At 43.8% G+C, this 25,976-nt stretch overlaps 1 protein-coding gene across 6 annotated transcripts; it reads right to left on the minus strand.

The window, feature by feature from the left end:
- LOC103681965 (zinc finger and SCAN domain-containing protein 16) lies at positions 1-25,976 on the minus strand. Of its 6 annotated transcripts, none has more exons than XM_040645140.1 (4): positions 23,887-25,319; positions 23,647-23,758; positions 18,872-19,802; positions 1-1,595 (listed from the first exon to the last, which is right to left on the minus strand). In XM_040645140.1, the coding sequence occupies exons 1-4, from the start codon at positions 24,283-24,285 to the stop codon at positions 1,250-1,252; spliced, it is 1,788 nt and encodes a 595-aa protein (XP_040501074.1). In that variant the 5' UTR covers positions 24,286-25,319; the 3' UTR covers positions 1-1,249. The 6 variants fall into 6 exon arrangements, with proteins under 6 accessions (XP_040501074.1, XP_008709762.2, XP_040501073.1 ...); XM_008711542.2 differs by lacking the exon at positions 1-1,595 and adding an exon at positions 25,649-25,976 and having other exon boundaries at positions 18,671-19,802; positions 23,887-24,341; XM_008711543.2 differs by lacking the exon at positions 1-1,595 and adding an exon at positions 25,618-25,976 and having other exon boundaries at positions 18,671-19,802; positions 23,887-24,341.

The following is a 25,976-nucleotide window of genomic DNA, read 5'->3' on the forward strand; positions in this document are numbered from 1 at the left end:
GAAAAAAATTGGATTGTTTATTATCTTACATTCCCGAGAGTCCCAGTTTCTTAGTGTAGGTATCTGATGGGATGCTACCTTGTAAAGGTAGTTACACTCTTGTTTTTTAGAGAGGAGGTAGTAATTTAAGCTTTCAATTTAGTTTATTAGGTTATTGTATTTACTTTAATAATCTTCAGTTATCCAATTATAACACACTCCCTTTTTAAGGCTGAAAAAGTGCCATAAAGTTATTACTAAATTCCTTTTTTGAGTGTTTGTATTTTATCTCCTGTTGCTATTACAGTCTCCCAGGCGTCTCTCTTACTGCCTTCCTGAACTCAGAATCACACAATAAGCTGGAAGACATGTTACTGTGATTGATTAGGACAGCAGCGTCCTTCAGAACTCTCTGCGATGATAAAAATGATCTGTGTGCTGTCCAGTTCAGTAGCTGCTAGCTGCATGTGGTTAAGGGACAGAATTCTTTATTTGAGTGAATATAATTTTAAATTTATACAGCCATGTGTGGGCACTGCCTACTCCACTGGACAGTGCAGTTCTGGACCAGTCCTTCCCCACATCTCAGTTTACAGGGACCTGAAACTCGGAAGGGGAGTGATTTCTCCTCATGACGGTAATTTCCCTTCCCAGCGGCTCCTGCTTATCACTTCTGGCCTTCCTTTCCACTTGAATGTTTTCCTTACCCTGCTGCTTTTCTGGTGGTTTCCTCTTTTTTAGCATTGGCAAACAAATTCCACAAAATGACTATACCCCCATGTTAGGCGGTTATATCAGTAGTGATGGAAAACAAAAACTTAGTATTGTTTTAGTTATTAATTTCAAAAGCAGGTTTAACTTAATACAACATACCTGGAGGGCCTCTACTGTGTCCTCTACGGAAGGGGAAATGGAGGCAGAGAAAAATGTGAATGCTTTGCCTAATGTCATACACAGAATAGTCAAGTAAAAAGGAAAGCTGAGAAGTAGAATTCACTATCTTTCAACCAAGAAATGTGGTTACTTTCGGCTGCAAGCAAGCAGTCTATCAATAGACAAGGCTTTCTGAAATAACCCTTAATGCTTCCTAAGAAACTGAACTAATTTAGGAATAAAAGGAAATTTTCTCAGGTAGATTCTCTGGTGCCAGAGCAATGTTCAGTGACGACTGAAGCTTTTCCTACATTCAGGATACTCACAGTCCCTAAGGCAGATTCTCTGATAACTAAGGAGACCAGAGCAGCTAAAGAGCTTCTGTTATTTCACTATCTTAGTAGAGCTTATTTGCTGTATGAATTCTTTGATGTCTGATCAGGGCTGAACTTACACGGAAGGGCCTCCCACACTCATGACATTCATAGGGTTTTTCACCTGTGTGGATTCTCTGATGCTGAATAAGACCTGTGCGCCCACTAAAATCTTTCCCACATTCTTCACATTTATAAGGTTTTACTCCAGTGTGCACTCTGTGGTGTCCAATGAGATGGGAGCGTTGAATGAAGGCTTTTCCACATTCATCGCATTTGTAGGGCTTCTCTCCAGTGTGAGTCCTTCTGTGCTTACTAAGGTCTGAGCTGTGACTGAAACTTTTCCCACAGTCATCACATGCATAGCGTCTTCTTTCCCTCTGTTGCCACTCTAATCTGCCCTCACTTTCAACAGCATCTCTGGATTCAGGATGCTGAGGAATGTCTTTGTTAAGTCTGTCATTTATCTTCCCAAGGAATTCTGTGTCCTTCTGGGACAATGCCTCATTCTTAGTTCTGGTTTTATCACCTGTAACAAAGAGTACACAAACATGTCCTAATCTAGGTTTGAGAAGGAAAGCCTATGAAAGAACGAACACGTAAATGTTATGTGTTATAAAAAAGTCACACACAGGGGCGCCTGGGTGGCACAGCGGTTAAGCATCTGCCTTCGGCTCAGGGCATGATCCCGGCGTTGTGGGATCGAGCCCCACATCGGGCTCCTCTGCTATGAGCCTGCTTCTTCCTCTCCCACGCCCCCTGCTTGTGTTCCCTCTCTCGCTGGCTGTCTCTATCTCTGTCAAATAAATAAATAAAATCTTAAAAAAAAAAAAAAGTCACACACAATGTACAAACTAGGTATTTGGCACCATCAAAATGTATATTGACAATATAAGGAAGAGATCAAGAGACCAGTAGGGAAGACAGCAGCAGAATACATTATTTGGGAACAGATTAAGAAGAGAGGAAAAGGCAAGGATGTGGATCAGGGGGTTACTTGGCAATCCTGTGCAAAGGTAGAGTGGTGAGTGGTAAATGAGGACTGGAGATATGCAGAGGATAATTAAGAGGGACAGAGGGGATCAAAGAACGGAGATGGGGAGGGAGGTAAAAGTTTGGGAGAAACATGGGGGCTGGCCTGGAACACAGGTGGTTAAAGTGGTAGTAAATCTGAGTAAAAGTGGAGAAGACAGTGCGATTAGGGATCTGAGAGGAATGTAGTGGGTAGGAACCATCAAAGGAGAGGAATGTGTGAAGGATATAATTAATTAAAAGCAGACTGAGGACACGTAGGTCAGGATAAATCCAGGAAGATTAGTAGGAAGTGACAATGGATGGTCTGGTGTATGTGCTGGATTGAATCCTTTTTTCTGTAACTATCATCTCTTCCTGTCCAAATCCTAGCATGGTGGTTCTCAAACTTGATTGTGCATCAGAATCACCGTGGATGACTTATTAAAACAGAATGCCAGGCTTCCCGACCCCAGAACTTCTGATCTGATAAAGCAGGAGTAGAGCTCAAGAATTTGCATTTCTAGTAAGTTTCCTGGTGTGATAGGTACTACTAGTCCAGGAACAACAGTTTGAGAACCACTCGCCCAGCTACTATTCAAGGTCCATCTCAAATGCTCTCTCCTCCAGGAAGTCTTCCCTAATCTCCCAAATTGGATGTGTTCTCTCCCTCTTCCTGCTCCCCATGTCCTCAAGCCAAGCTTAGTACAGAATAGCAAGTACTCAATATTTTTTGAGATGAATTTTATAAGAAAATAGATGTTTTGATGATTTGGAGGGAATAGAAGGTGTCACCTATTTGGTCATGTTGTGACCACCATCTCAACAAACCTAGGAATCCTTACTGCACAACAGTTGTTTAATTACAGTTTTCAGTGATCGCCTGGCATGACGGAAGCAGCAGCAAGAGCTACCAGGACATTTTCAGTGCCTGGGCTGGGGGTGGGGGGGTGGGGAACACTGGCTCACATGGCTCACTTAGTGCCATGCTGTGACGTCCACTCTTCACTGTCATCACCATGTCCCCTTGCTACCACTCTTCCTCAAATCGGTTCCTCCTTAACGATCTTTTTTTTTTTTTTTTTTTTTAAATCAGGCAGTACACTTTCTCAAAGTTTGGATATTTCTTCTAAGATGATATTGTTTTTGGAACCTAAATGCCATAATATCTTTGGCTAGAAATGACAAGGACTAAATTAGAGCCAGGAGGTCTAGATTCTAGTCTTGGAATTGTCTGATAACTGCTTAAATTTTGGCAGGTGACCACTACTTTGGTTTCCTTATCACCTCTGTGCCCACCTCTTTACCTATAGTTTGATTAGATGAGGGAATGTATGATAATGCATTTGTAAAAGTATAATTTGTGACAGAAGTATTGCAAATCACGGAAATCAGGGACACCCCCATACCATTAAGGAAAGTGTTCTCAAACATCAGCATATTGGCTCAACTGCTTTTATATACAGCTGTCACCACTGGTTGGCTTTCCTATGGCTTACTGATGAAGATGAATATTTGGAGAAAAAAAAAAAAAGAAGACACAAAACTAAGTGGTCAGTCCACCATCTTCTAGTGTAATCTACCAGTCCTCAGGATGAGCCTCTATCTCACGACTTCAGGAGAAATCTAAAGAAAAATCTCACCAGGACTTCAAAAGGCTTTTTTTAGAAATATGAGGTTGGTTTTTCTTGGTCAGCAATTCAAATGATAACCCTCTCCCTTAGATATGCAATTGAACAACGTACAGAATAATATTGTATGGAAATTGTCAAATGGGAACTTTTCTTATCTCAAGGACCTGTAGTCTATTTCTTGGTCAACTGGAGTTTCAGGGCCTTGTTTATATATCTCTTCCAAGTGCCAGCTAGTCTCAGGCCAACAGGATTCCAAGAGACCTTCTTTCAAAGATTTACTTATTTGATAGAGTGCGAGACAGCGAGAGCGTAAGTGGGAGGAGAGGCAGAGGAGAATCTCAAGCAGTCTCCCCACTAAGCATGGATCCCGACACAGGGCTCGATCTTATGACCCTGAGTTCATGACTTGAGCCGAAATCAAGAGTCAGACGCTTAACTGACTGAGCCACCCAGGCGCACCAAGAGACCTTTTTTTAGAACAGACAAAATGAAAAATATTTGGATCTAACATCTTCTGCCAGGTCTGTCCTTCCAATGTTATTTTGGCATTTGCAATACCAATAGTTCTTATCAGTTACTATTTGAGATAAGTCCAGCCCTGCTGGTCACTGAGATGAGGACAAGTCCACAAAGATCATCTGATTACCATGTGTACAACTTGCTTGACAGTCTAGGGGAGCAAGGACAAGGTTAAACGCTGAGTGCAGCGAAACTTGAAGGGAGTTAAGGAGACTGTCATTTATTTGCTAGTGGAGAGTCAGTGTTGTGGGTTAATAGCGTGTCCAAAAGTTCCCTTTGAAATACTTTAAAATGTGCTACAAAGAACTGTAAGATACTCAGCTCTCCCAAGTTGTTCTGTCATTTACAAGGATAATTCTGGGGGCACTTAGGTGGCTCAGTCGTTAAGCGTCTGCCTTCAGCTCAGGTCATGATCCCAGGGTCCTGGGATCAAGCCCGCATTGGGCTCCCTGCTCAGCAGGAAGCCTGCTTCTCCCTCTCCCCTGCTTGTGTTCCCTCTCTTTGCTGTTTCTCTGTCTGTGAAATAAATAAAATCTTTAAACAAAACAAAACAAAGATAATTCTGTATTAAGTGATTATTGCTATTGTAATTCCCAGTTATGTTTGCAGAGAGGAGTCCTATTATCTTAGCTAACAGCTAATACAAATAATAATACCTTGCTGGTATGGATACAATTTTTTTTTTTTTTAAGATTTTATTCATTTGACAGAGAGCGAGACAGCACAAGCAAGAGGAGCAGCAGAGGGAGAGGGAGAAGCAGAGGGAGAGGGAGAGATGCGGGGCTCCATCCCAGAACCCTGGGATCCTGACCTGAGCCCAAGCCAGATGCTTAACCGACTGAGCCACCCAGGCGCCCCACAATGAATTTTTTTAAACAAAAAATAGTGCATAAAAAGTCTATTTAACAATAAATTTGTATTTTGAAAGACAGTGACTTTTTGGTACATTATCCTATGACTTTTAACAACTGTTCTGGACCAGCAGGCAGGAGCCCCAGTTTCTCAGCTCTGCTTCTTACTCTTTGGAAACTTAGACAAGTCACAACCACTGTGGGTATATTTCCTCAACTGTATAATGAGGATTTGGACCAGACATTATGTGCTTTTAATAAAGTTGAGAGACACGTCTTAAAATGTGTTGTGATTTCTGCAGTTTTATTTTGTTTTTGTATTGTTTTGGTGGGGAGTGTGGTGGTGGTGGTACAAATAAAAACTGTGTATGGCTCTTGGTGCTGTACCTTAGAAAAAAAGTCATATTCATACTGTTCAATGCAGACAAAAGGGATTCCCTAAAAATTCTCAGGCCTCATAGGATAGCTAGATTTTAGTAGATTAGATTAAGAAAAAACAATTATATTTTTCCTTGAAAAGTTATTTTAATAGCAGCACATGTATAAGCTTCTATGATTTTAGGTATAGGAACTGTATTTTTCTGAATTTGTAACACGAAGTAGAGAGGAACTAGTCCATAAATATCTATTGAAAAAACAAGGAAAGACCATCTAGAACTTAAGTTTTGCACAGACTATCCATTAGTCACAATAATTCTGTGTTCTACATAGAATTTAGCATGTTGACATGTTAAAATATTATTGTGACCTATTTTATGACTGGCTGCATGTCCTTTCTCCTCCCAAAGGCAGGGAGAGAAATTGTTTATAAGATGCATGTTCACGGAAAAAAGTGAAGACCCCACGTTAAGCTTAGTAAAGCTTATTAAAATAGCCTACATCTTTTAGCTTCTGCCTTCTGAAACCATTCTTGACTACTACTAACTTCTAAATGCCAAATTGTCAGTAAGTGGATGCTTATCAGTTCTTATCCTGTGTCCCACTGGTAGCATTGGCTATACCTGGCTGAAGCTCCTGGTGCCCTTAGCAACACCACCCTCTTCCACTTCCTACCTGACAGTCCCTGATCTGTCTTTTTTAAAGAATCCTCTTCCTCTACCCAAACTTCAGATGGTGGCATGCCTCAAAAATTTGCATGTACCTCTCTTCTCCTCGCTTATACATTCTTCTTGGTCAACTTCATCTACAGCCATGTCTTCTATCATCTACCCAGGGACAATTCCCAAATCTCTTATCTCCTCCCACATCTTTCTCCTGTATCTAGAACCATATTTTAAACTGCCCTGCTTACTAGATGGATGTTTCTGAGATACAGCAAGTTCACATGTATAAAAATTGAATCCACTCTACGTTTTCACACATAAGATACTCCCACCTTCTGATTTTCCTCTCAATTACTGACACCATTATCTGCAAGGTGCCCAAGTCACAAACTTGGATTTTATTAAAATACCCCCCACCACCAATATCTAATCAGACCTGTTCATTAATAAATGAATAATAAATATCTCTTGAATTTTCTCCTTCCTCTCTCTCCAGCCTTATTTCAGCACTGGTCTACAATCTGTATTTGAAAGTGGTCCCCCTTACCCTCCTTGTGGTATCTTTTCTCCTTATTTATAGTGGTGTGCTCATTCACTTATAGACTTTGGAAAACAGAGAAGAATAAGTCACCTGTGATTTCATTACCTTCAAATAATCTTTGTCTATAACATTTGGAGATATCCTTCTAATATTTTTCTCTGTAACTTTAAAAAAGTAGAATCATGGATAGTGATTTTTAAAAACACAAATCTGTGTCATCCACTCTATTAAAATAACGTACAGGGGGCACCTGGATGGCTCAGGTGGTTAAGCATCTGGCTCTTGATCTCAGCTCAAGTCTTGATCTCAGTGTTGGGAGTTCAAGCCCTGTATTGGTATTGGGGTGTGGAGCCTACTTAAAAATAAATAAATAAATAAAATAATGTAATAGATCTCCATCTGTTTCCTCAGCATGGTACTCAGGAACCCTCACCACTGGCCTTTGATTTTTCCCTTCCACAAAATTCTCTTCATCAAAATCAACTCAGAGCAACTGCCCTTCTTAGAATGTTAAGCTTTCATGTGTCCCCCCCCCCCCCCCCCACACGCCGTTCTCTCTGCCTGGAATGTTCTCCCTTCCCAGTTCCCACCCATCTGACCATCTCAGCTCAAGCAAACCTACTCTGTGACACTTTTGCAGGCCTGCCACAGGGATAGCTGTCCTTTTTTTTGGCAGGTTATAGCATAACTGCTCGTTTCTGGTTTTTGAAGAGAAGTCTTTCCTTTGTATTTCTGACATCTAGCATGGCACTAACATGTAGCTGCTGCTCAACAAAAGTTTAATAAAAGAATGAGCAGAAGAGGGGTCGCAACCTCACCTCTAAAGTTAACCAATAACCACACTTGGCTTTAAAGCACGAAAAGACTCCTTTAAATTGTACGTAATTGAATGCCATCTTTCCAGGTATGAACTACAAACATCTTAACTTAAAATCATTTTTCAGATAAACAAATCACTTGGCAGGGAACCTACAGAATGAGAGAACCATACTGGTAAAATTTAAAGTAGTGAGAATGGAATCTATAATAGGCCAGGGGAGGCAGTATGGACACAAGAGCCTCTAGAGAGAGGACAGGGAGCACTGAAAAAAGCAGTGTTTGGGCAAACTAGAATTTAAAGTTTACTTTTTACTGAAGCCTGGGGATACACTAGACATCTAGTTTTCAATTAGTGAACTGATTACTGGGGTGGGGAAGCAAACCACAACCAAAACCCAGTCAACCTAACAAGGAGAAACAAAAAGCCTACTATACCGACTAGTTCTTGCTCTCTCTTCCCTACTTCTTTCAGTGTGAGGGTGTATTAGGGCTACCTAATACACCTGCCTCCCCCCCAATTTATCTGCTGCAGCTCTAACCTCCAATGTGACTGCATTTGGAAAAGGGGACTTTAAGAAGTAATTAAGAATAAATGAGGTTATAAGGGTGGGGCCCTTATCAAATAGGATTGGCATCCTTACAAAAGAGGAAGAGATCCCAAGAGTGTGTGCACAGCAAAAAGGCCATGTGAAGGCACAGCAAGTCTGTGAGTCAAGGAGCAACCCTCACCAGAAACCAAGCCTGCTGACACCTTGATCTTGGACTTTCCAGCCTCCACAACTGTGAGAAAATAAATTTCTGTTGTGTAAGTCACCCAGGTTGTGGTATTCCGTTCTGGCAGCCCTAACAGACTAATACAGGGTGTCATATGAATTCTCCTGCTCAAAATGTAAAATTTAAGAGAATTTAGAACTAGAATCATCAGATAACAACAAACAGAAATGTAAGGTATTATTAACTTGAATGAGTATTTAAATCCCATCCCCCATCCATTGGGCCAAAAAGCAGCTTGGTCTAATGAAAAAAATAAAATATAATTCTTTCCATGATGAGGCAAGGGTAGGAAAGGGGATAAAATCTTCCACAGTGAGGTGGAGGATAAACAAGAAAACGTAAAAATGAGAACATCGAAGTGAGAAAGCTCCTCTCTAACACAGGGAATCATATCTTCCCTCACATACATAAGCTCTTGCACCTTACCATTCCTTTGGGGCTCCCCAGATTCCTGCTCCTGCTGAATCTTCTTGGGATAGAGCTGCGCAGTCAGTGACTCAAGGGGCCTTCCCAGGGGGTTCAACTTGTCCAAAAGTGTGTCCTGTCTTTCTGAATTGGCTGGGACCTGGGAACAATGAAGTATGATTGGACTTGTAAGGTAGTTTTGTGCAAGAGCTTAAAGAACTTCAGAGAAAAGATCAAAAGAAGCATTTGCCAGGGACCAGGAACCCAAATGGGAAAAATTCTCATTCAATTGCAAATGGAAATAATGACTAAAAAAAGAAGCAGCAGAAACTAATCTCTACACTTCAGGCTACCAGAGAGTGAAATTCAGTCTCTTCTCACAACGATTGGCAGAGGTCCAGGATCACAGTCTTGCGACTTGGAAAGAACCTTAAAAATTATCTAGCCAACCTCCACCAAATGCGGGCATTTCTTCTCTAACTGCATTGTCCAATATGATAGCCGCAAGCACAGTGTGCTTACTGGGCTCTTGAAATGTGGTTTGTAGGAATGGAGATATGCAAAGTGTAAAATATACACTGAACTTTAAAAACAATACAAAAAAGGAATGTAAAATACCTCATTCCTTATACTGATTACATGATTTCTTTGGGTTAAATAAAATATATTTAATTTCACTTGTTATTTTTTATTTTTTTATTTTATTTTATTATTTTTTTAAGATTTTATTTATTTATTCGACAGAGATAGAGACAGTCAGCGAGGGAGGGAACACAAGCAGGGGGAGTGGGAGAGGAAGAAGCAGGCTCATAGCGGAGGAGCCTGATGTGGGGCTTGATCCCATAACGCCAGGATCACGCCCTGAGCCGAAGGCAGACGCTTAACCGCTGTGCCACCCAGGTGGCCCCGCACTTGTTATTTTTTAAAATGTGGCTACCAGTAAATTTTAACTACACCTATGGCTCACATTATATTTCTTTTGGACAGTGCTGTTCTGTAACATCCTTGACATCTATTTGAACCCACGGCGACTATTTCCATGGAAAGAGGGGGATTTTTTTTTTTAAGCAGGTAGCCCATTTTTTAATAGATAGCTATGAATGTTGAATTCTGTTTACCTCCGTTACCTACTTACCTTCCTGTAACTTCTCATGGATCCCAGCTTTCCAAACTGAGTCTGCATCAGTTTCCTGTGTCTGTACTCAACCACCCTTCAGTGATTTGACACTGGCAGCCGGGTCCCTCCCTAAGCCTTGTTCTTCTCGAGGATAACTTATGAAATACCTCCAGGTGTTCTTTCACATGCTTTTTTTTTTGCTTTGGCTCGGTCCATATACCCCGATCTCTCCCAGCCAAACCAGTGTCCCCTTCCCACCTGCTTCCGAGGTTCATCCAGCTCCCGCTCCAGGTCCTCCAGCACCGTCACCGCCTCCTCCCCCGTCTTCGGATGGTGCGCCTGCACCCATGCTTGCAGGTCCCTGGGAAGAATGCTCAAGAACTGTTCCAGCACCAGCAGGTCTAAAATCTGCTCCTTGGTGTGGCATTCTGGCCTCAGCCACTGGCGGCAAAGCTCCCAGAGCTGGGAAAGGGCTTCCCGGGGCCCCGGTGCATCCTGATAGCAGAGCTTCCTGAAGTGCTGCCTGAAGACCTCCCTCTTGTGAGGGGTGTAGTTCTGTGAGACGGAGTCCGGTCCCCAGCGGTGGTCTTCTGCCTTAACTACTGCAAGTCCCTTTTGTCCCTCGGGTTCCGGGGCTGCGGCCATCGTGGGCTGCGTGCGAGGTTAGTCCTCTCTGGGGCTGAGTCAAGGAGGACCTCCCGGAACCTTGTTTCAGAGAAGAGCTGGTGACCGCGGGGAAATGACCAGAGCTGCCGTGAACATGGACACCCGCCGATGGACGGAACCAGGGCGAGCAGGCGCACGGACCCAACGGGCGCTCGGACTGAAAGCAAGGTCCTTCTGCCGACCCGAGCTACGGCTCCGCGTGTGCCAAGCTCCCGCGTTTCTCACCGGGCTGACGGGCAGCCGGCTCTCGTCAGCACCGAAGAACGCCGAGCGTCCACAGCCGCGTGAGGAGGCTCGCTGATTCGCCCCGGGGTTCGGCGCTGTGGGGGCAGACGCCGCCTCGCGTTCACCCCGTCCACTCCCGAGCGTCGGCCCGCGTCCTCCCCTGCACAAGCGACGGACGCAGGACAGGTGCCCGCCGCCACAGCACCCACCTCTCGGCGGCCCGGAACAAAGGCCGGACTCCAGCCGACCAATGGGCGCCCCGCCGCCTGCCGCCGGCACTTCCGGCCGCTCTAGGAAGCCTCGCCTTGGTGGCCCCGCCCGTGGAGGACCACGTGGACGAGCGGGCTGTGCGCGGGCCCGCGAGCACGTCCTCTTTGTTCTTTCTCAAAACTTTTCCCCTCTCAAGAACTTTATAGGTTTACTTATTAGATACGTAGTATGAAAAAGTAATGCATCCACACAGTTCAATATTTAAAAAGAGTAAGTGCCCTCCAGCATCTAATTTGGACAGCCTGTTTCTCGGGGCACACGTACTGTTCTGTAGACACAGCAGGCAGGTACATGCCACCCTCGCCTTCCTCCTGCACAAATGGTAGCATTTCTGCGCCTCGCTTGCTGCTTCCTAGCAGCTAATACTGGAGATTGTGCATAAAGGGTTTCCTCGATCTTGCCTTTTTTTTTTTTAAACAATTGCATAGTCTTCATTGTATGTGCCATCATTCATAAATAATTACCCCATTGATGGTAAGCAGGTTGTTTCCAATCTTCTTTTTGAAACGCTGCTGCAATAAATTACTGTAATAAATCTTTCTCATGTGTAAGGGTATTTACATAGTATATATTCCTAGAAATAGAATTACTAGGGTACAGAGTAGGGACATTTGTACTTTTGTTACTGCCAAATTACCAATCATAGAACCTACTAGACATGTTCCTGTTTACCTATACTTGTCAACACAATCTCATAAGATATTTTGGTGTTTGCCAATCTGATGGGTTAGAAACGATTAGGTTCCCTCCCCCTTTCCCTTTGTTACACATATATTGATTACTCACCCGCTATGCCAGGCACTGTTCTGGAAGCTGGAACTATAGTTCAAGGAAAACCATACCCTTGACTTCATGGAATTTGTAATTTAGTGTGTGTGCTTCTGTGTATGAGGTAGGGAGTCAGGCAATAAACAAGAAAAATATATAGTATATTAGATGGTGGATGTTAGTGCCAAGGAGAAAAAGGAAATACGAAGTTTGGAGTGAGAATGAAGTAATGCAATTTTAAATAGGGTGGTCATGAGGGACCTCACTAGCACACTGACATTTGAGCAAAGATTGAGGGAGATGAGTGAATGTATCATCAGGGGTAAAGCTGTTTCCGGGAGAGGGATAGCAAATGCACAGCCTGGGGTGGAGTGTGTTTGAAATATTCTAGGCACAGGAAGGAGGCTTGTGTGTCTGGAGCTAAGGCAACAAAAGGTGTTGGGAGTAGAGAGAAGGAAAGAGATGAGTCACGGGTGAGTTCAAGGATACATATATTTTTTACTCCAAGATGGGAAGTTAATCAGAATTTCTGAGCAGGAGAGTAACATGTTCACATACAGCTATCGAAAGAGTTTTCTGACTGTTGTGTTAAAAATAAACTTGTAAGTGAAAGGGGTTGGACAAGGACAGAAGCAGGGAGATAGGCTGGAAAGCTATTGCTACCTTGGAGTGGGGAGGGTTCTAAGCATGTCATAAAACCCTAAAGACATATAACTGATAACCTATAAAGGAAAAGATAAATGGAACTGGTGATGTAAAAATTTGGAATTTTAAATGAAGAAAATAAAGGCTAAAGTATAAGCTCAGAGTAAAATATGTCACCCATCTAAAAGACACAGGACTGATTTTCTTAATACACAAAGACCTCTTACAAAAAAAATAAGAAAAATACCTCCAAGCCAATAGAAAAATTGGCAAACAACTTAGGTAAACATTTATAGAACACAAATAGACAACATGAAATGGTGCTCAAGTTCACTAATAAAGAATTTAAATTAAAACAATAACAAAAAAATTTTAAATTATTCAGATTACTAAAGATAAAAAGAATGGTCATGTTTAGTATTGGAAAGTGTGGGTTGTATATTTCAGAAGGCAAGACTTTAAAGTTAGTATGTCCATACCTCTTGATCCAACAACTTAGCTTCTTGCAATTATTTATTTAGAAATACACAAGGGGCACCTGGGTGGCTTAGTTGTTTGAGCCACTGACCCTTGATTTCTGCTCAGGTCATGATCTCATGGTAGTGAGATCAAGCCCCACTTGGGGCTCTTTTTAGTGGGGAGTCTGCTTGAGATTCTCTCTCCCTCTGCCCCTCCCCCAACTCTCGAGCTCTAAAATAAGTAAATAGATCTTTAAAAAAAGACACAAATGTACAAACAGATACAAAGAAACATTGTTGATTTAAATTGGGGATACCCAAATGTCCACATTTGGGAATTTAGATTTTTATATCCCCAACCTTTTTAAAAGCTAAAAACTAAAAGATCCCAAAGGCATATTGAATAAAAAAAGTAAGTTACAAAACAGTATATGATTATTTTTGTAGAGTAATTATCTTAAATGTGTTCTCAGTTGGGGTAAACTTACAGAGAACTTCATTTTATATTATATATTTCTGTAAAAGTAAACTTTTTTATTTTTTTTTAAGATTTTAAGTAATGTTTCTGCATCCAACATGGGGCTCCAATTTACAACCCCGATATCATGAGTTGCATGCTCTACAGATTAAGCCAGCCAGGTGCCCCTCTAAAATTTAACTTTCTACAAAAATTTATTACTGGTGTAAACAAGAAAGATACTTGTTTTAAAACCTCATTTATTCTTCACAACCCACAAACAATCTCCCTGTTTGGGAAATGTCATCAATATCCTTTTCTCTCTGAAATTCTTTGCCTGACAGGTCATTTTGTAAAAGGATGTAACTCCTTTCAGATGAAAATCAGATTCAACTTCACTATGCTTTGTAGGGCACATATAAGTGATCAAATAAACTGGGTGGCTCAGTCAGTTAAGCATCCAACTCCAGATTTCGGCTCAGGTCATGATCTCAGGGTCCTGAGATTGAGCCCCTCATCAGTCTCCGAGCTCACCGGGGAGTCTGCTCCTCTCTCTCTCTTTCCCTCTGCCCCTCCCCCAGCTCATGTGCTCTTTAAAATAAATAAATAAATCTTTAAAAAATTTTTAAAAATAAACCTGAAAGGGTCATTTAGGAAACGCAGAAATGAGTAACTTCCAAGTAAGCCAGCTTTAGAGAACTGTCCTCTCTGGGAGAGAAATTAAAAAAGAGCATAATTGCTGTTCTTTCCGTTTGAAGTACACGATGGACAGCCAACCCCTTCCTTTGACTGTGGTGTAACACGTCCTCATAGCCAGCTGAGCAAATTAAAACCGCAGACACTGCTCAACTTTTCCCTGCTGCCCCCACTTCAGTGCAGTGCACTTACCAGCATGTTTCTTCCTCCTTACCTAATGTCTTGTATCAAATTCTCTCACCAGGTTCCAAACACAAACCCTGCTCCAGGTCCTGAACTTCTTAAGGAATCCAGAATATTCTTCAGGTATGCCCCAGGCTTCAGGCAGCCACCAGCTTCAGACAATCAGCTTGCCAGAGCTTTGGAGCTCTGTGGAGGGCTGTGGAAATGTGCGTCGTTGAACATCAGCCAGAATGAGGCTTCCTGGTAAAACCCTGGCTCTGGTCCTTGGCTTGGTTTTGTCCTTCCTCTGCCTGGATAGAGCCTCTCTGCCTTCAGGCATAAGCGGGCAGCGCAGCGTGTAACAACCAGGGCTTGCTTCTCTATTTAGATCTTCCAAAGCTACCAAAACCAAACAAATAAGCACCCCACAAAAACACTAGTAGACTACAAATCACAGCATTCGATGGACGTATAGTCTCATTTGCTTTCGTTATTTAAAAAGAGAAAATGAGTGAACTAAGCATTCAAGAAATTAGAAAAAGGATGAGAAGGAAATCCCCAACGGAAAGGTTAGTAAAGAAGGATAAAAGCAAAAGTAAATGAATCAGAACACAGAAAAAGTGACATTAATAGACCCAAGAACAAAACATTTGTAAATAAGCCTATTAAAAACCACAAACCTGTAAGCACTCTGGCGGCCGGAGTCACGGCAAGGCAGGCATTTAGAAAGTTTTTCCCCTCTTTGATGGAGTTTTAGTTGAAAGGAGTGCAGCTGAAACTGTAACCAAAGGAGGTATTATGCTTCCAGAAAAATCTCAGTGAAAAGTGTTGCAAGCAACAGTAGTAGCTGTTGGGTTGGGCTCTAAAGGAAAGGGTAGAGAGACTCAACCAGTTAGTGTGAAAGTTGAGGACAAAGTTCTTCTCCCAGAATACGGAGGCACCAAAGTAGTTCTAGATGACAAGGATTATTTCTTATGTAGAGATGGTGACATCAGAAAGTATGGGGACTAGAATCATTATTAACATGGCATGAAGTGAAGCTGCTCATTCCAGTGAAATCTTTCGTCGTGTAAATTATTTTCATGTCTCTCTTTTATAATAAACAAATGGTATCCAAGCTAAAAAAACACACAAAAAACAAAACACACCCCCCCCAAACCTACGGTAAATCCAATTGAGAGAAAACATTTAAAAATTGTAAATGACAAACAGCAGATGAAGAAGTAAGTATGCTACCAAAATTTAAAAAAATCTCAACGACATTGATGATTTTCTGGGAAAGAACCTATAGTTCCAAAATTCATTCAAGAAGTAGCAAAATCTGTGGGGCACCTGGCTGGCTCAGTTGGTGGAGTCCAGTTCTCGATCTCGGGGTTGTGAGTTCAAGCCCTATGTTGGGTGTAGAGATTACTTAAAGTGTTTTAAAGAAAGGTAGAAAACTCTAAGTAAACCAGTCCTAAAGGAAATAATGGAAAAGGCTATCAAAGAATCATCTCCAGAAAGGCTCAAGTAATTCCGTAGTATTTTAATTTTTAAAAAGTATTTACTGCAAGTGTATGAATTCTCACTCTTCCATCTGGAATATACAGAGAAATAGAAGGAAAGGTGACAATCACTCCCTTTTCATAACCTGATACACTGCTGGCATTTTATTACTTCCAACTTTTAATATTTTAAGTCTGTTTTACATGGTTATTATATTCTAAAAATACTTTTATAGGCTGTTTAACATTTAAATGTATTAAAAACTTTTCATTTTATTATAAGCCCTTCATAACGTAAGTCACATCTACACACTGTTTGAGGTAAGAAATAGTACCCTACAGCAGGGTCGGAACGTCTGCGTGAGATACAACAAGCTCGATGCTGGACACACCGCTGTTCCACAAACGGCAGCCCTGATGGTCGGAGTTTGCAGAGGACGTTTCCTTTCGCTACATCATTTAATGAATTTATAATGGGTATTTCTATCTCACAACACAATTTCCTCTTTAGGAGGAATGGGTAAATCACATGCTTCCCAGAGAGGCCAAGCATGAATTCTTTTAAAAAAAATATTTAAAGAAGGGGAGAGAGAGAGCGTGCACACACCAGCCAGGGTGGTCGTGGTGGGGGTGCAGAGGGAGAGACTGTTAAGCAGGCTCCATGCCCAGCACCTAACTGACTTGGGGCTTGGCTCGATTTCATGACCCTGCTATCATGTCCCGAGCCAAAATCGAGTTGGGACGCTTGACCGATTGCGCCACCCAGGGGCCCCACCAGAAATGTATTCTTGCTCCTGGGAGAGAATCCTCCTGCTTGGCTGGTTTGTTAAGAAGGAAGTCAGGGGTGCCTGGGTAGCTTAGTCGTTAAGTGTCTGTCTTTGGCACAGGGTGTGATCCTGGCATCCCGGGATCGAGTCCCACATCGAGTCCCACATCGGGCTCCTCTGCTGGGAACCTGCTTCTTCCTCTCCCACTCCCCCTGCTGTGTTCCCTCTCTTGCTGGCTGTCTCTCTGTCACATAAATATATAAAATCTTAAAAAAAATAAAAATAAAAATAAAAAGAAGGCAGAGTCAGGCTGAGCATGGTTGAACAGTTTGGTTTTTTTTGTATCTAAAGGGAGGTGTCCTGTGTCCCAACACTCAGAGACCCATGCAGGGCCAGGGTCCTGAGTGATAGAAAGAACGGCAGTGACCTTAGATTTGGGTGGGGGTCTTCCATATTAGGCATTCGGCCTACAGGGCATAGAAATGAAGGGTGGATCAGTATCAGTGCTCCCACCTCCACCCTCTCAACCTCCACATTTCTTTCTTCTTTTTTTAAAAAATATTTTATTTGCTTTATTAGCTTGAGAGAAAGTGAGAGAACAAGAGAGCACAGAGGGAAAGGGAGCAGACTCCCTGCTAAGCAGAGCACCCGCCGTGGGGCCCAATCCCAGGATCCTGATCACGACCTGAACTGCGCTTGACTGAGCCACCCAGGCGCACCAATTTTAAATTTATTTTTTAAATCTAAATCTTCAAGCTCTTGTTAGCAGAAAGCCCTTTCTTCAGAGAAAATCTTACTGGGGGCCAGTGTGTAAGACTAAGGTGGAACTCTTGGTGGCAAGTTGGCCTGGAACCTGCAAGCCCGAGAAGCACTTAGGGAAGGGCAGGGCTCACACAGGTAGGGTGAGGGAGGGGCGGGAGACCACGGGGAGCTGTGTGGCAGTGGACCACGTCTAAACACACTGTAGTGATAATCTGTTCCAGTCAACTCTTGCCTTGTGGGAATATGCCATCTAGTGTTGCCACATCATGCATTTTTGTAAGAGAATCCGGAAAGTCAGATTTTACGTGACATCACGAGATTTTTAAAAAGTTGACATAATTGGGGCACCTGGGTGATGCAGTCAGTTGGGCATCCGATTTTTGATTTTGGTTCAGGTCATGATCTCAGGGTCATGAGATCAAGCCCTGCATTGGGCTCTGCACTCAGCGCAGAGTCTGCTGGGAACTCTCTCTCCCTCTCCAAATAAATAAATAAACCTTAAAAAAACAGCTTTAAAAAACTGAAATAATTTTATATATTATTGAAAAAAAATACCATATGGGAAAAATACATGTGCAGGCCAAATACAGCCCACTGGCTTGTTTGGCATTTCTGGTGGAAGATGTGAAAGGCCACTGGCATGTGCGTGAGCCATCCTCTTGCTCTACCCCACTGATCTTTCCTATCGACACAAATCGTTCATCCCAGACTACACAGTGGTTTTTGTATTCACAATGTTTCAGCATAGATAATCGATAGGCTGATGTCTTTTATCAAATTAACCTAAAATTCAGGATTTTTTTTTTATGTAGATGAGATGTTAACTCTAAAGTCACACTTCAGATAAGATCCTTACTCTAACTCCAAAGAAAATAGGGGGGAGAAGGGAGGGGAGAGGAACAGCAGCCGTCTCTGCGACCCCTGAGTACATATCCCATGGATCACTGAGGGTTCCTGAGCCCTTGCTTCAGAGAAGGAAGTTTGAGAATGTGGAAGGACATGCTTGTTTGGTAAGCTGTCAGGTGATCACCCGTCTCAGCCTCCAGAAGTATTTTTTTCTTTTTTTTTTTTTTAAATGATTTTTTATTATATTATGTTAGTCACCATACAGTACATCCCCGGTTTCCGATGTAAGGCTCGATGATTCATTAGTTGCGTATAACACCCAGTGCACCATGCAATACGTGCCCTCCTTACTACCCATCACCAGTCTATCCCATTCCCCCACCCCCCTCCCCTCTGTAGCCCTCAGTTTGTTTCTCATAGTCCATAGTCTCTCATGTTTCATTCCCCCTTCTGATTACCCCCCCTTTCTTTATCCCTTTCTTCCCCTACTGATCATTCTAGTTCTTATGTTCCATAGATGAGAGAAATCATATGATAGTTGTCTTTCTCTGCTTGACTTATTTCACTTAGCATTATCTCCTCCAGTGCCGTCCATGTTGTAGCAAATGTTGAGAACTCGTTCTTTCCAGAAGTATTTTCAAATGACCGTTGGAAGTGCAGTGGTGATCACAGAATTCCCCACATCCCTGTACTTTCAGGAATGCATGCCAATGAACAATCACCACGGCTTCTCTCCAGAGTGGATCCGCTGATGTACAATGCGCTGTGAGTTCCGCTGGAAAGCTTTCCCACACACGTCACACTCATAGGGCTTCTCTCCAGTGTGAATTCTTCGGTGTCGCAGAAGATGTGAGCTGTAATTGAATGCTTTCCCGCACACATCACACTCATAAGGCCTCTTGCGACTGTGGATGCGCTGGTGTCCCATTAGAGCTGAGCTGTGACTGAAGGCCTTCCCACGCTCGTCACACTCATAGGGTTTCTCCCCACTGTGGATTCTCTGGTGATGGAAGAGGCCTGAGCTCTGGCTGAAGCTTTTCCCACACTCACTGCACCGGTACGGCTTCTCTCCAGTGTGGACTCTCTGATGCTCAATCAGATGTGAGCTCAGACAGAAAGCCTTCCCACAGTCGCTACACTGGTATGGCTTCTTTCCTGTGTGGGTCTTTTGGTGTCGAACAAGGCCTGAGCTGTAGCGAAAAGCTTTCCCACACTCATTGCATTGGAAAGGTTTTTCTCCAGTGTGGGTCCTCTGATGCTGAACAAGTTGTGAACTGTAATAAAAGGCTTTTCCACACTCATCACACTGATAGGGTTTTAACCGGTTATGGATTCTCTGGTGGTCAATAAGTTGTGAGCTCTGGATGAAAGTTTTGCCGCACACGTTACATGAATAGGGTCTTCCTCCAGTGTGGATTCTTTTATGTCTAATGAGGCCTGAGTTTTGAGTGAATCTTTTCCCACATTCATCGCACTTATATCTTCTCACAGTTGAAGTGTTTCTCTGATATCTTTTTGTCCGTCCTTCATGTTCTTGGGTTTCTCCACATTCAGGGACCTTTCTGTTCATTTGGCCAGATGACTTTTTTGAAGATTCCATATCTATAGTTAACCCCTGCTTTTGAATCAGTTCTCCTTTCTCAATTCCCACATCATCTGAAACAAAAAGGAAAGATATCAAATATCAATGAAATATACAGGAAATAAAATTAAACACATATACTAGAAGCACACAGCTTAACTATACCAGCAAAATAGTTTTACAACACTTGAGGAAGAAAGCGGGAGATTACAAAGGAAGGGAGGACTAGCAGTGTCTGGACTGGCAGGGCATCATTTGGGCAGCGCGGAGACAAGTCAAGGAGGAGTAAATCAACAACAGAAGAAAAGATCTGAGACGAGAACAGGTTCCGAGGGAAGGGCAGAGCAGAGAGAGATGAAGGAACAGGACTGTGGGAGGAGCAGAAAGGAAGCCACAGGGGCCAGTGCTGATGTGGAACCATGAAGCAGTTCTGTGCAGACGGCTCTGAAGGCCTCTGGGAGAACTGAGAAACGAGCGGTCAGAGCACAGAAAAGTACCCTATTTCCAAATATGCAGAACAAGGAGATCAGAGTCTAGACACACGGGGCACAAAAGAATGTTATGTAGGGACAGACAGAAACTGATTTGGCCCCAAAGACACCACTACTCTTCTTGCTAATGAGAACCTGGGAATCTGTCAAGCTTGAAGCTACACTCTGTGGATCGTTGAGACTTCCCAGGCAAATGGTGACGAACACAGAGGAGGGTCTTTAACAGACCCAGACTCTGGTCTGTCCTGACCTAAGGAAAGCATGTTCCCGTAATTCCCCTGCCTGTCTACAGAGGTGCCTCTGAGCACGGCAACACCCCCACTCCTCCAGGGTAGGCAACATGGCCACTTCCTCAATGGTCAACAGTTTCTGAAAAAAAGTGAGATTGTCCCACTCAAGGCGTATTCTCCCTGAAGTAATCCCATTTTAGGACCCAGAGTGAAGGGCAGAATTTGTAACCAAGTAGGAATAATGCAGGGAAAAGCAATATGCTTTTAAATGGGGGGGGATGGCGATGGGAGGAAAGACAAGTATGGAGACAGCTGAAGATCCAGGAGGCAGTATACGTCAGACCTAACCCTAGGCAGAGGCACGGGCCGACTGCCAAAACGGGTCGGCTAAGGATACTCTGGGAGGAAAGGGGGAAGGAGCCATGGCTGAAGAGCAGATGTGAGCTCTCTGAGTGTGGACGAGGGACAGAGTTCACTGGCACCCCGCCTGAGGAAAGTGACAGCCCCCCTGGGTGTCAGGGCTCCCACTGTACGAAGGTGGAGCTGAGAAGCAATGCTGCCCAGAGTGGGAGGAGCCTTTCCCCAGGCCTCCTCTTAGGACTGGGGCCTGTAGTAGTTCCTCGCCAGATCACCCTGCCACACTGGTGAGAAAGTTCTCCTGCTACTGACTACGTAAGGTTATCTTAAAGTTTGAGGCCCTTTAAATTTTTATGGTACAGCTACCTTAGATACATCTGTGTGCAGAATTCAAAGGAAAATCACACAAAGTACACATTTATGTAAGAACATAGTCTTTTAGGGGCACCAGGATGGCTCAGTCAGTTGAGCGTCCGACTCCTGATTTCGGCTCAGGTCATGAACTTGGGGTGGTGAGACTGAGTCCTGCATTGGGCCCTGCTCAGTGCAGAGTCCGCTTGGGATTCTCTCTCTCCCTCTGCCCCTCCCCCTGCTCATGTGCTCACAAGTCCTCTCTCTAAATAAATAAAATCTTTAGAAAAGAAGAAAGAACACAGTCTTTTACAGCCATTAGCAAATAGAAAATGTACTGTAGGATGGGATCCAAGACATCACTGCACATGTAACAGAACTAAGATTCCTATCAGCATGAAAAGAAAATTTAGGGATTATTATTAAAAAAAAATCATAGCATAGAAACATAATTTCTAACTGACTAAAAAAGGTTGGGGAAGGGGCTCCCGGCTGGCTCGGCCAGTAGAGCATGTGACTCTTGATCTCGGGGTTGTGAGCTCAAGCCCTACGTTGAGCGTAGACATTACTTAAATAAATAAAAATTTATATAAAAAAAAAAAAGGTTGGGGAAGATGGTGTAGTTCTAGTCCGGATGGCACAGCGAGTTCATACTCTAGCTCCAAATACACGGAGTGATAGAAGTAAAAATTAATCTATAACACATCTGTGCTAAAAAAACAAGATAAACCTCTCTGTGGACCAGAAAGGAAACAGAACCATAGAAGGGTAGCTACAGTTGCAACCGTGGGCCTGCTGGGCTCCAGAGAGGGACAGAGACAGTGGCCCACAGGAAAATGGGGAGTCTGGGTGGGACCCCCAGGAACACACACACAAACATGTGGAGGCTCTGCGACCAAGAAGCCCATTAGCCGCCTGGAAGCCCGTGACGGCACTGACGGTGTGTGATCACTGGAGGGCTGGTGGGCGTGGGGGCAGAGGGAACACAAACAGCTCAGCAAGGGAGGGGGAATGTAAAGCACATCAGAAATTACTCAATTTGAGCCCAGAGATGAAAATTTCAAAGCATGTGAACAGAATGCTAAGAAAGATGATTAACAAAATCACCACCTGGAGCATGAATTCAATCCAGATGCAATTATTCTTATCAAAAAGCCTGGAAAGATGAACGCTACCTAAGGGAGGTGAGTGAGGACACAGTGTCCATGGCACATAAACGTGGAATTATGAAATAAAAATGAAACAAGAAAAGATTATATTAAAACTGAATAAAATTTTAGAAGTGGATCAACTGGGGGGCGCCTGGGTGGCTCAGTCGTTAAGCGTCTGCCTTCGGCTCAGGGCGTGATCCTGGCGTTCTGGGATCGAGCCCCACATCGGGCTCCTCTGCTATGAGCCTGCTTCTTCCTCTCCCACTCCCCCTGCTTGTGTTCCCTCTCTCGCTGGCTGTCTCTCTGTCAAATGAAATAAATAAAATCTTAAAAAAAAAAAATCAATTGGATCAATTGGAGACAGAATAAACTGGAACGGAACAGGACCCCACTGGGATGTAGGACAGAGACAAAAACTAACGGATGTGAAGTAGTGCAGCGAAATGAACAGGTTGATAAATAGGTTTTTTTTTAAAGATTTTATTTATTTGACAGAGAGCTATTTAGATACTGAATGAACTTCAGTAAAAGTGAACCCAGAGGAAAGGCGTTGCCCAGTGAATGGTGCCTTAACTGATAAAGTACATCAGGAGTTTAAAAAACTTACTATGAAAGGAAAAAACTGATTTCACATTTTAAAGAGAAACTGGTTTCTATGAATGACGAACTATAATCTAGGGTGCCTAGGATTAATAGAGTCTAGTCCCTGAGTTATAGGAAAATTTTATTTTATTTATTTATTTATTCTAGTTATAGGAAAATTTTAAAAAGCCCATGAAAATAATGGAATCTAAATTCCTCTGATTCTCATAGAACCCAGAAGTAGGTCTCATACACCTTGAAAGTTAAACATGTCCTGACTCCTTACCTGTACCCTAAAAACCCTTGTGTTCTGGCCCCTGACCACCTTCTCTCTGCTCTTCCGCCTTTCTCTCCATGCTCCAGTCACACTGGCTTTCTTTCAAACCCACCTCTCTCCCACCTGCTTTTGCACATGCTTTTAGACCTACGTTGCTTTCCCCTTTACAACTCACCTGGCTAATTTCTACTCTACTTTTGGGATTTGGCTCCCATGTTACTTCCTCAAAAAGCCCTTCTCCGACTACCTTCTTCTTCCCCCATATACAATCTGTTATGGTACGTTTACTTTGTAAGCTCCATGAAAACAAGGATCATGTCTGCTTTGTTCACTATACCCAGTGCCTTGCACGGTGCCTGGCACAAAGTATTCAATATATATGTGTTCAATGATGAATGATTCTAAGGTCTCCAGGGGAGCCACATGACCCAAGTGTCAACACTAACCACAGCCCTGGTGTTGAGGGTCCTGAGACTCACCCTTAAGCGGGATCTCCACGGGTTGAGGCTGGAGATATGCTGCTTCCTTAGCTGGATCCAGAGGCTCCGATGTCTCAGAAAGCACTTCCTGTGCACAGGTCTGGGTTGAAACCTGAGAACAAGCAAGCTCATTTGGGCATCTGAAGGGCTCACAGTGTACATGATCCCAAGAGCCCATAAAGGAACGGCCTGGATGCCCACTCCCAACCATCCCTGCATTAAGCACAGGTCCCTTTCTACCTGCTGGCCTGGTTCATCCAATTCCTTCTCCAGGTCTTCCAGCATAGCCACGGCCTCCTCCCCGCTCTCCGGGTGATGTTCTTGCACCCAGGCCTGCAGCTCCTCGGGCAGGATGGTCAGGAACTGCTCCAGCACCAGCAAGTCCAACATCTGCTCCTTGCTGTGCATCTCAGGCCTTAACCACTCACAGCAGAACACCCGGAGCTGGCTCAAGGCCTCACGGGGTCCAGGAGTCTCCCTGTAGCAGAACTGCCGGAAGCGCTGGCGGAATAACTCCTGGCTGTTTGCGCTGCTCCACTGTGGGTCACATCCCTGAACCTTGGCAGGACGTTTTTTGTTGTTTACTCTGAAGAGCCCCTCTGGCTCTTCAGGAGCCCGTGGGAGGAACACTGCAGCCATTCCAGCTCCAATGGTCAGCGAGGACGACAACAAGTATTATCTTTCAGGGCACACTCCTAAGGTTATAGAAGCCACAGTTAAAAAGACACACACACACATTGACTAAATCCCTGAACTTACTAAGTCTAATGTGTCTGTTTCAGAAGAGCAACAAGGCTCGACCCGAATTAGAAAAGTATGTCTAAGCTAATTCAAACCCTTTTCTAAGTAGAAGGAATGTTTGTCAAGAAAGAGCATTTTTCATAATACTGAGAACATTGTTAGACCCCTGCTTTCCAAAAATTACACCAAAACAATCCACTGACAAGGCCAAGCTGAATTTATTTGTACGAATGCTAGCACTCCTGTGACAGAGTCTTAGCAGCATCTCCCCGGGAGGAGGGCAAAGTCAGGGTATGTATGAGGTTTCAGGGGTTTAAGGCAGATCTCTCAAAGCAGAATAAGGATTGGGGAAGGATCATGACACTATAGTTTAGAACTGATGGACTCAACAAGATGAAGGTTTTCAGCTGAGGGTTTCAAAACGTCTGGATCCTATCCATTTAAAGTTGGGAGTCTCATATTAATTCAGGTGGATTTTTTGAGGGGTAATTTATTGAAGCAAATATGATTATTTACAACTCTATCTTCCAGGGCAAGAATTTCCTGGAGTAGTTATGTCATGTTGATAAAGATAGTGGAATAGTGTCATACCTAGTGTAGACAAATGAATAGTAAAGTCACCTTAATCTACGTAGGTAGTACACAGTGTGGGTGTAGATAGTTTCGGTCTCCCATGGAATAGCAGACTTAAGCAGGGCCTGTTTAAACGTGGACTACCACTTCATCAGCATGGGGGGCCGTGGTGAAGGTCATGGGCTGTGGACTCTGGACAACCTAGGCTTGAATCTTGTCATGTTCTCTTACGTGTTGTGGCTTAACTTCTCTAAACTGCTATTTCCCCTGCTGCAAAAACCTTACCTTTTTTTTTTTAAACGTATTATTCTGAAATAATTTTGAATTTAAAGAAAATTTCTCCAAATGGTGCAGACAAGTCCCTATACCCTTCGCTCAGCTTCCCTTAGCGTTAACATCTTACTTACATAACCGCAGCACAGGAACAAAACCAGGAAAGTAACTGGTTAACTAAACCTTCTACGTGGGGTTGTCCTGAGGGTAACTCCGATGGCATTAGATTCAGAGCTCGCCTCTGCTAAGATCTCAGTACAGGCTACCGTTCTCGCCGTGACCCCGTCATCTGGGCGCTGGTTTCGGGGCCCTGCCTCGGTTTCCCGGCACAGAACTCAGGACCACGCACGGAGGCCCCTCTCGCGTCTCCTGTGCGCCTCGCACCTGCTACCCGCTCGGCATCCTTGCAACACACCTCCACTTCCCGGGTCCTAAGGATTCGGCGAGGGGATTCTGGAGTGGACTTGCAGAAAGCCAGCTTCAGGAACCACTCAGAATGAAGGACAAGGGGACTCGCAGCAGTTCACATCTACCGAAGAACGAGGCAGTACGGCGACAGAGCCAGCCATTCCCCGTCTCCGCACCGACCGGCAAGCGCAGCGATCCGGACTCGGGAAGCTCTGGCTGTTCGCCCGCACGCCGCAGGGGCCGGAATCCCGGGGAGGACCGCACACACGCCGCCGGGGCCGAGCCGGGAGGGGGTCCCGGGCCGCGGCGCCACGCTCTCCAGACGCGAGTCTCAC

This window comes from Ursus maritimus, unplaced genomic scaffold, assembly GCF_017311325.1.
Source record: "Ursus maritimus isolate PB19 unplaced genomic scaffold, ASM1731132v1 scaffold_30, whole genome shotgun sequence".
Lineage (NCBI taxonomy): Eukaryota > Metazoa > Chordata > Mammalia > Carnivora > Ursidae > Ursus > Ursus maritimus.

What these genes read in the sequence shown, in the direction of transcription:
- LOC103681965 (XM_040645140.1), bottom strand. Translation starts at nt 24,285, where the DNA reads ATGGCTGCAGTGTTCCTCCCACGGGCTCCTGAAGAGCCAGAGGGGCTC. An exon ending in TGGATGAACCAGGCCAGCAG is followed by an intron (nt 23,759 to 23,886) that starts GTAGAAAGGGAC and finishes GCTTGTTCTCAG; the next exon opens with GTTTCAACCCAGACCTGTGC. An exon ending in ATCCACTCTGGAGAGAAGCC is followed by an intron (nt 1,596 to 18,871) that starts GTGGTGATTGTT and finishes GAGGGAAAGAAG; the next exon opens with ACGCTATGCATGTGATGACT.